This window comes from Ranitomeya imitator, chromosome 1 (assembly GCF_032444005.1).
Source record: "Ranitomeya imitator isolate aRanImi1 chromosome 1, aRanImi1.pri, whole genome shotgun sequence".
Taxonomy (NCBI): Eukaryota; Metazoa; Chordata; class Amphibia; order Anura; family Dendrobatidae; genus Ranitomeya; species Ranitomeya imitator.
Genome location: NC_091282.1, coordinates 111,705,315 through 111,715,244, shown reverse-complemented (window position 1 = coordinate 111,715,244; position 9,930 = coordinate 111,705,315). Strand labels below are relative to the sequence as shown.

Genomic DNA, 9,930 nt, shown 5'->3' with positions numbered 1-9,930 from the left:
TTCTTTAGAATACAATATACAGACACAAATTGTAATTACACATACGGTATGTGCTGTATGTGACCACATGAGGGGAGTGCGGCTTTCAATATGTGGGAGGCCCTACCTGTCCTACAAAAGTTTATAAAAGGAAACGAACGTCATATTGTATAAACAAAGGGGACAAAAAATCAAGATGGCGGTTTTTCAATGACCACTCCTTCCTAAAATAAAATTCAGTATTAAAATATCAAAACATTTTAGCTGACCCAAAATACTATCAATAAAAGGATCACCTTGTCTCGCAAAAAAACAAGCCCTCATTTATGTCTCAGAATGACCACCACAAAAACAAAACCCAAAAAACACTAGAGTTGGTTTTGTTTTTCCCACAATGTCTTTGCATTTGGAATTAATTTCCATTTATCCAGTACATTAAATATGAACATGATTGGTGTAATTCAAAACTACAACCTGTCCCGCAAGAAAAAAGCCCTCATACGGCTATGTCAGCATAAATCTAAAAAAAAATAAAAGTTATGATTCTTGGAACAAAGGGAGAAAAAACAAAAATACAAAAACATAAAATCACTCTGGTTATGTCGATCACTACAGCATATTCTCAGCATAGCTACCAATAGATAAGTATTTAGCACGATGTCAATGCGGTGAGATCACAGCTTCGCAAGTGTAGGATAGAAAGGTTAATATTAGTCCGGTTTAAATATTAGATATGGCCGACTTAACCTTTCATAGGTGCGGTCCAACACCCTGCACCACCACCGATCAGATGTTATTTCCTTGAGCAGCTGCCGGATATAAAACACTTTGGACTGATCAGCAAAGCGCAGCTTCATTCAATGACTCCATAGCAGCCGCCACACAATGAATAGTAACATAGTTAGTAAGGCCGAAAAAAGACATTTGTCCATCCAGTTCAGCCTATATTCCATCATAATAAATCCCCAGATCTACGTCCTTCTACAGAACCTAATAATTGTATGATACAATATTGTTCTGCTCCAGGAAGACATCCAGGCCTCTTGAACCCCTCGACTGAGTTCGCCATCACCACCTCCTCAGGCAAGCAATTCCAGATTCTCACTGCCCTAACAGTAAAGAATCCTCTTCTATGTTGGTGGAAAAACCTTCTCTCCTCCAGACGCAAAGAATGCCCCCTTGTGCCCGTCACCTTCCTTGGCATAAACAGATCCTCAGCGAGATATTTGTATTGTCCCCTTATATACTTATACATGGTTATTAGATCGCCCCTCAGTCGTCTTTTTTCTAGACTAAATAATCCTAATTTCGCTAATCTATCTGGGTATTGTAGTTCTCCCATCCCCTTCATTAATTTTGTTGCCCTCCTTTGTACTCTCTCTAGTTCCATTATATCCTTCCTGAGCACCGGTGCCCAAAACTGGGCACAGTACTCCATGTGCGGTCTAACTAGGGATTTGTACAGAGGCAGTATAATGCTCTCATCATGTGCTTTGCATGTCTGATCTAAGTGCTTACATACAGAAACTGCCAGAGGAAATAACAGGTGATTGGTGGAGGAGCCGCATGTCAGACCCCACCAATCCTTTGAATAGGTCATCAATGTTGTGATCGAACAACCCCTTTAAATTCTTTGTTAATGTCCAGCTCAACGCAATTGGTTCCCATGGGAGCTGGAGGCTACTGAAGGGTTCCCATCTCTATGATCTGCGTATTTCTGTGAACCTCAGCTACTGGCTGACCTTTATGAGACCGTAATTTTCAATATATACAGCAATACTGTGGTTCAAGTTCTTAAGTCACATATGTACAACTCTGGCCAGCTAGCCAAATCTGCGCTGCAGGGTGAGTATATTTGCATCTTGCATGCAGTTTTCTATATTTTGTCTTACTACTTTTTCAAATTGAGCACCATGATTTCCAATAGCTGATGTGAACGTCTCATTAAGAGATTTCCCAGTAGTGCTGGATTTTCCCATTTTTGTTTTTTTTTTACATACTGTACGGAGCAGTATGTGGAGCCATTATACTGTATGGAGCACTACGTAGGGTCCATAATACTACATGGAGCACTGTATGGGGCACATAATACTGTATAGAGCACTATTTGTGACCCATAATGCTCGGAAGACGCATATGTATGTATGTCTCATTAAGAGGTTTCACAGTAGTGCTGCATTTTCCAATTTTTTTTTAACGTACTGTATGGAGCACTATGTGGAGCCATTATACTGCATGAAGCAGTATGTGGGCCCCATTATACTGTAGGGAACATTATGTGGCATCCATAATACTGCATTGAGCACTATGTGGGGTCCATTCTAATGTATGGAGCACTATGTGAAGCCATTATACTGCATGGAGCACTATGTAGGGCCCATAATACTACACAGAGCACTATATGGGGCACATAATACTGTATAGAGCACTATGTGGGACCCATAATGCTCAGGGTCGGAAGACGCATATGTATGTACTAGATGGTGGCCCGATTCTAACGTATTGGGTATTCTAGAATATGTAGGTAGTATATAGCACAGGCTATGTACTATATTGCACAGTGACGTAGTATATAACATAGCTAAGTAGTATATAGCAGAGCTACGTAGTATATAACACAGCCACGTAGTATATAACATAGCCACATAGTGTATTGCACAGGTATGTAGTATATTGGTCAGCCACGTAGTATATAACATAGCCACGTAGTATATTGTAGAGCCACGTAGTATATTGCACAGCTACATAGTATATAGCAGAGATGTAGTATATAACAGAGCCCACGCAGTATGTAACACAGCCCACCTAGTATATAGCAATGTGGGCACTATATGCGTGGTTAAAAAAAGACTTAAAATAAAAAATAAACATATACTCACCTTCCGAAGGCCCCTTGAAGTCCTGGCGCCTGTGTGCGGTGCATGCGGCAGCTTCCAGTCCCAGGGTTGGTATGAGCGCAGGACCTGTGATAACGTCGCGGTCACATGACCGTGACGTCATGGCAGGTCCTTCTCGCATAGCATCCTTAGCACCGGAACCTGCCGCTTGCACTGCCGAGGACAGCGCAACGTCGGGTGGGAATAACCTTTTTTTTTTAATTATTATTTGTCACATTAGATCTTTTTACTATTGATGCTGCATAGTTGGTCACACAGGGTTAATAGCTGCATAACGGAGTGCGTTACACCGCGGTCCGTTAACGCTGGTATTAACCCTGTGTGAGCACTCCGCGCTGACTGCAGGGCAGTAAAGCAGCGGCAATTTCGCTGCCAGACTATGGCCGTCGCTGATTGGTCGTGGCAATGGTCGTGGGCGTTTTGCCACAACCAATCAGCGACTTGGATTTCGATGAGACAGAGGCCGCGACCCATGAATATCCGTGACAGACAGACGAAAGTGACCCTTAGACAATTACAGTGGGGCAAAAAAGTATTTAGTCAGTCAGCAATAGTGCAAGTTCCACCACTTAAAAAGATGAGAGGCGTCTGTAATTTACATCATAGGTAGACCTCAACTATGGGAGACAAACTGAGAAAAAAAAATCCAGAAAATCACATTGTCTGTTTTTTTATCATTTTTTTTGCATATTATGGTGGAAAATAAGTATTTGGTCAGAAACAAAATTTCATCTCAATACTTTGTAATATATCCTTTGTTGGCAATGACAGAGGTCAAACGTTTTCTGTAAGTCTTCACAAGGTTGCCACACACAGTTGTTGGTATGTTGGCCCATTCCTCCATGCAGATCTCCTCTAGAGCAGTGATGTTTTTGGCTTTTCGCTTGGCAACACGGACTTTCAACTCCCTCCAAAGGTTTTCTATAGGGTTGAGATCTGGAGACTGGCTAGGCCACTCCAGAACCTTGAAATGCTTCTTACGAAGCCACTCCTTCGTTGCTCTGGCGGTGTGCTTTGGATCATTGTCATGTTGAAAGACCCAGCCACGTTTCATCTTCAATGCCCTTGCTGATGGAAGGAGGTTTGCACTCAAAATCTCAAGATACATGGCCCCATTCATTCTTTCATGTACCCGGATCAGTCGTCCTGGCCCCTTTGCAGAGAAACAGCCCCAAAGCATGATGTTTCCACCACCATGCTTTACAGTAGGTATGGTGTTTGATGGATGCAACTCAGTATTCTTTTTCCTCCAAACACGACAAGTTGTGTTTCTACCAAACAGTTCCAGTTTGGTTTCATCAGACCATAGGACATTCTCCCAATACTCCTCTGGATCATCCAAATGCTCTCTAGCAAACTTCAGACGGGCCTGGACATGTACTGGCTTAAGCAGTGGGACACGTCTAGCACTGCAGGATCTGAGTCCATGGTGGTGTAGTGTGTTACTTATGGTAGGCCTTGTTACATTGGTCCCAGCTCTCTGCAGTTCATTCACTAGGTCCCCCCGCGTGGTTCTGGGATTTTTGCTCACCGTTCTTGTGATCATTCTGACCCCACGGGGTGGGATTTTGCGTGGAGCCCCAGATCGAGGGAGATTATCAGTGGTCTTGTGTGTCTTCCATCTTCTAATTATTGCTCCCACTGTTGATTTCTTCACTCCAAGCTGGTTGGCTATTGCAGATTCAGTCTTCCCAGCCTGGTGCAGGGCTACAATTTTGTTTCTGGTGTCCTTTGACAGCTCTTTGGTCTTCACCATAGTGAAGTTTGGAGTCAGACTGTTTGAGGGTGTGCACAGGTGTCTTTTTATACTGATAACAAGTTTAAACAGGTGCCATTACTACAGGTAATGAGTGGAGAAAAGAGGAGACTCTTAAAGAAGAAGTTACAGGTCTGTGAGAGCCAGAAATCTTGATTGTTTGTTTCTGACCAAATACTTATTTTCTACCATAATATGCAAATAAATTGTTAAAAAAACAGACAATGTGATTTTCTGGATTTTTTTTTCTCAGTTTGTCTCCCATAGTTGAGGTCTACCTATGATGTAAATTACAGACGCCTCTCATCTTTTTAAGTGGTGGAACTTGCACTATTGCTGACTGACTAAATACTTTTTTGCCCCACTGTATGTTGTAGATGTCTCATTAGGAGGTTTCATCAGTCCACAGGACGATGTCATAAAGGACGTAGACATCCCGCGTCTGATTGGTCGAGGCTGCCAACGGGCACAGCGCCGATGTCATAATGGTTGCCATGGCGACGATGATGTCATAAAGGTTGCCTCGACCAATCAGCGACGGGCACAGTCTGCTGCGAATTCTGGAATCATCATTGTCCATATACTACGGGGACATGCATATTCTAGAATACCCGGCTAGCTGTAGATTGTGGCCCGATTCTAACGCATCGGGTATTCTAGAATATGCATGTCCCCGTAGTATATGGACAATGATGATTCCAGAATTCGCGGCACACTGTGCCCGTCGCTGATTGGTCGAGGCAACCTTTATGACATCATCGTCGCCATGGCAACCATTATGACATCTACGTCGATACTGTGCCCGTCGCTGAATCAGAAACGTGGCGGCCTCGACCAATCCGAGACGCGGGATGTCTACGTCCTTTATGACATCATCGTCGCTGTGCCCGTCGCTGATTGGTCGAGGCCTGGCGGCCTCGACCAATCAGAGACGTGGGATTTCTACGTCGATACTGTGCCCGTCGCCGATTGGTCGAGGCCTGGCGGCCTCGACCAATCAGAGACGCGGGATTTCCAGGACAGACAGACGGAAAAACCCTTAGGCAATTATATATATAGATGTCTCATTAGGAGGTTTCACAGTAGTGCTGGATTTTCCCATTTTTTACACACTGTATGGAGCACCATGTGGGTCATTTATACTGTATGGAGCACAATGTGGGGCTATTATACTGTATGGAGAACTATATGGAGCACTATGTGGGGCCAATATACAGTATGGAGCACAATATTGGGCTATTATACTGTATGGAGCAGAACTTGTAGCTATTATGCTGTATGAAGAACTATGCGGAGCTCATTATACTGTATAGAGCACTATGCAGGGACCATTACACTGTATGGAGCACTATGCGGTGCCCATTACACTGTATGGAGCACTATGCTGTGCCTATGATACTGTATGATGCACTATGTGGGGCCCATTACACTGTATGGAGCGCTATGCGGGGCCCATTACACTGTATGGAGCACTATGTGGTGCCCATTACACTGTATGGAGCACTATGTGGTGCCCATTACACTGTATGGAGCACTATGCGGGTCCCATGATACTGTATGGAGCACTATGTGGGGCCAATAAACTGCATGGAGCACAATATTGGGCTATTATACTTCATTGAGCAGAACTTGTAGCCATTATGCTGTATGAAGAACTATGCGGAGCTCATTATACTGTATAGAGCACTATGCAGGGACCATTATACTGTATAGAGCACTATGCAGGGACCATTACACTGTATGGAGCACTATGCAGTGCCCATTACACTGTATGGAGCACTATGCGGTGCCCATTACACTGTATGGAGCACTATGCTGTGCCTATGATACTGTATGATGCACTATGTGGGGCCCATTACACTGTATGGAGCACTATGTGGCGCCCATTACACTGTATGGAGCACTATGTGGCGCCCATTACACTGTATGGTGCACGATGTGGGGCCCATTACACTGTATGGATCACTATGTGGCGCCCATTACCCTGTATGGAGCTCTATGTGGGGCCCCTGATACTGTATGGTGCACTATGTATGGCCATTATACCCTTAAGTGTGACAGCTTTATATATTTCTATGAGGCCATCTTGCTCAGGGTCAGGAGACGCACGGCCAGTCCATGCATCATGATCAGAGACTGGACTGATGATCACGGACGTCTGAAAGAGGCCTTATTGACAACTATGTGGCTGCCAGGATAAATCTGAATAAGATCCCATTCAGATGTCAATGTTTTAACATTGCATTTCCATCCATGTAGAAGTATACATTTTACCTATCATAGCTTATGGGGCTTTTCATTTATCCACATATTTTTTTGTGGATTGGTCTGCGCCAAAACACAGAGACATGTCTGATTTTGATCCAAGTCACAGATGAAAGTAGCCAATGTAAGTCCTTGAAAATTTCGGACATCACTCAGATGCCGTCCGCCTTTCATGATTGTTTTATTGGAAGAGCTTGAAAAACTTATCTCTGCTAAAACTCTGGTGATAAAAACTTAACACCCGGACCAAACACTGATAAAAATCTGATCCAAAATATTGAAGAAAAATCACGTGGCTAGGACTAGGATGACATCTGTGTGCTGTCCTTTGTTTTCATGATCCCATTGACTTCGTCATTTTGAACTGCACAAATTGGAACAAAATCAGACCAGTCAGGTTGTTTTTTTTTTTTTTTTTTAACGCATGATCGGTTTGCAGAGACAAAGCATCCTGGGTGTAGCATGAAATGTAAAATTAACAGGCTGTAGGACTGGTCGCTTGGTATAAACGGTGTACGTGCTTACAGGATAAGGTTCCATCAGACGGCAGTAAAGCTGCTGCACACAAGACCTGAGGCTCATAAGACCTCCTGCTGTGAGCTCGGGTCATAGGCGAGGCCACAACCCGCGGCCCTGATCAACCCTAGAAAATAAAACAGCGACAGGAGTTCTGATCACAAATTAAAGACAAAACCTTTTTTTCTTTTTCTCTTAAAAACAGATATCAGATTGGCGTCTTCAGTATAGAAGAATGAGGTTTCCTGGGAGGACATCTTATGTCTGGAGGTTTTATTGAACAATTATAGAAAAATAAAGCCTAATTATAAATATTCATCTCTTAAAGTCTCACATCCCTGTATAAAAGGAGCACTTTAGAATGAAGACATTGGTCCTTCCAACCTCAGAGAACGCGAGTGCCATGCATGGCGACATTGCAGCACTGTCTGCACACCCCAACCCCCGTCATCCTGTTTAATTATTGTCAATCTATATCCCCCTCCATCGTCATTCAGGTGGAAACTGGGAACAGATGGCCCAGGCCTCGGACGGACGCTGGTGAAGTTATCTGGGCGCGCCACAAAATGAACATTTTACTGAAAGGCACAATACAAAGAAAGGGGAAAAAAGGCAAAAACAAAATATATTATATCCCATATGATAAACACATAAATGTTCCATTTTTGTTGTTCTGTGCAATACCGAGGTAAATCCATTGTCTGCGTGGATGAATAAAAGAAAAAAGGAATGGCAGATTGGTGGTCACTTTTCCGTGGTGGCAAGGGCACAATCCACTCCAGGGTAAAGCCCCTCTTGTCCGAGATAAAGTAGTAAATGGTAAATTCAGCTTCATATCATTGTATAAAAACATCCTCATTTACTCTACACAAAGACAAGAAAATCTGATGTATAAAATCCAGGTCTATACAACGTGTGATTCCCGCACACTTGGGCTCAAGCCTGTGGTTCCCTTGTGGTACACTGGTAGAATACTGAGCGGGGGCCGCCGGGCGGTCACATAATGTAGGTCCCATCCTTGTAATACTTGATGGTGTCCATCTGTTGGGTCATGACCAGGACTTCTTGAAAGCCGGTGCTGAGGCCGGACATGTGCTGGAAATAAGCTTCCTTCTCCACCTGAATTGTGAGGTTAGTGACGCCAACGTCTTTCAGAACTGACGTTACCTATAGGAATAGAAAGATAAGGGGATCATCCTTAAGACTGAAAAAAAGACACCGGTCTATCGAGATCAACCTTTCTACACCAGCTCTACATTGTCCATCACTAGATTATGGATAACCCACAATGCCAATTGCTGTGGGAAAAGCATCCAGCCCTTTCCATCTGCCATTACCTTCCCTTGAGTTCAGGCATTTCACAGTCTGACTGCTCTAACTGTAAAGAACCCTTTCTTCCACATGTACTGTCTCCTGGAGGGAAGGCTATTACCACAGCTAAATTGGAAAAGGCTCTTTACAGAGTAGTCTCAGGCTATAACATGCTTGACTGCCAGAAGTTATAATGGCAGATACTACGTCAGCATTTACGGCCATCTTTGCAATCAAGGACATGTCAGATCCGCCAGACTGAGAGTCCCTCTCTTTTCTAGCATAAAATAACAGCTGTAAATCCTTTAGCGCAGCCCATATGAGAATCTGACGTCCAGCTCCAGAGATTAGTTAATAATCTGTACGATACCTGCTGAATGATCCGCTGTTCCACCACATCCGACATCACTTGCACGTGTATAGTCCCTGCAACGATAGAGGCCGAGTGCCGCCAAAAATGTGGATCCCGATAAGAGATCAGACCATCAATGTTTGAGATCTGTAAGAAGAACAGGTTGTTTCACTAGCGGCTCATGTACCCGGTACAGAACCATGAAGTTATGGATCCGGTCCGTAACACATAAGGCGCAGACAAATTACTGTCCTGAATATATGCCGCCAAGGAGGAGCAGATCAGTTTATGTATGCTAGATTCATAACTTTCTATTTATGTCGGGAAGCATTGCCATAACTTACACAAGACCTCCATGAATAAATGGTAGATCATGACCGCACTCGGGACTATACAGCACCTCCCCGAATCACAGACAGGACGACAGGATTATCCAAGGGTAAGGCTGGATCCACACATCCTTTTGCCACAGTTCAAGCACGGAGCAACAATGTGTGAATCTAGCCTTACCCTTAGATAATCATGTTATGTGGGTTGCCCATGTCAGCGCTTACAGACACTCGACCGAGAAAATCAATATAAATCAATATAAAATGTAATGTGATATCTAATATTAAGGGCAAGATGAAGAATATTATACAACTTAACTTCTACCATTTTTTTCTTTAAAACAAGATTGTACTAATAGTAATCAAACTTTTATTAACTTTCATTGATTTGCACTGTACACCTCTAAAAAAAATGCAAGCTGTTCAAAGTGGATGTCAGCCGGGGAGGCTGGTGTACTTACTTCAAAAATGTATCCCAAAATGACTGTAAAAATTCCTTTTTTAAGTTTACCCCCCATCTGATAT

At 43.3% G+C, this 9,930-nt stretch overlaps 1 protein-coding gene across 1 annotated transcript in view; it reads right to left on the bottom strand.

The window, feature by feature from the left end:
• Positions 1 to 7,671: 7,671 nt before the first annotated feature.
• SLC30A5 (solute carrier family 30 member 5) overlaps positions 7,672 to 9,930 on the bottom strand; it is a 41,014-nt gene continuing 38,755 nt past the window's right edge. The window contains exons 15-16 of the mRNA XM_069749721.1: positions 9,095 to 9,223; positions 7,672 to 8,580 (exon numbers count right to left, since the gene is read on the bottom strand). Coding sequence (XP_069605822.1) covers positions 8,410 to 8,580; positions 9,095 to 9,223 — 300 coding nt within the window. The 3' untranslated portion in view covers positions 7,672 to 8,409. The remainder of the gene's footprint in view (positions 8,581 to 9,094; positions 9,224 to 9,930) is intronic.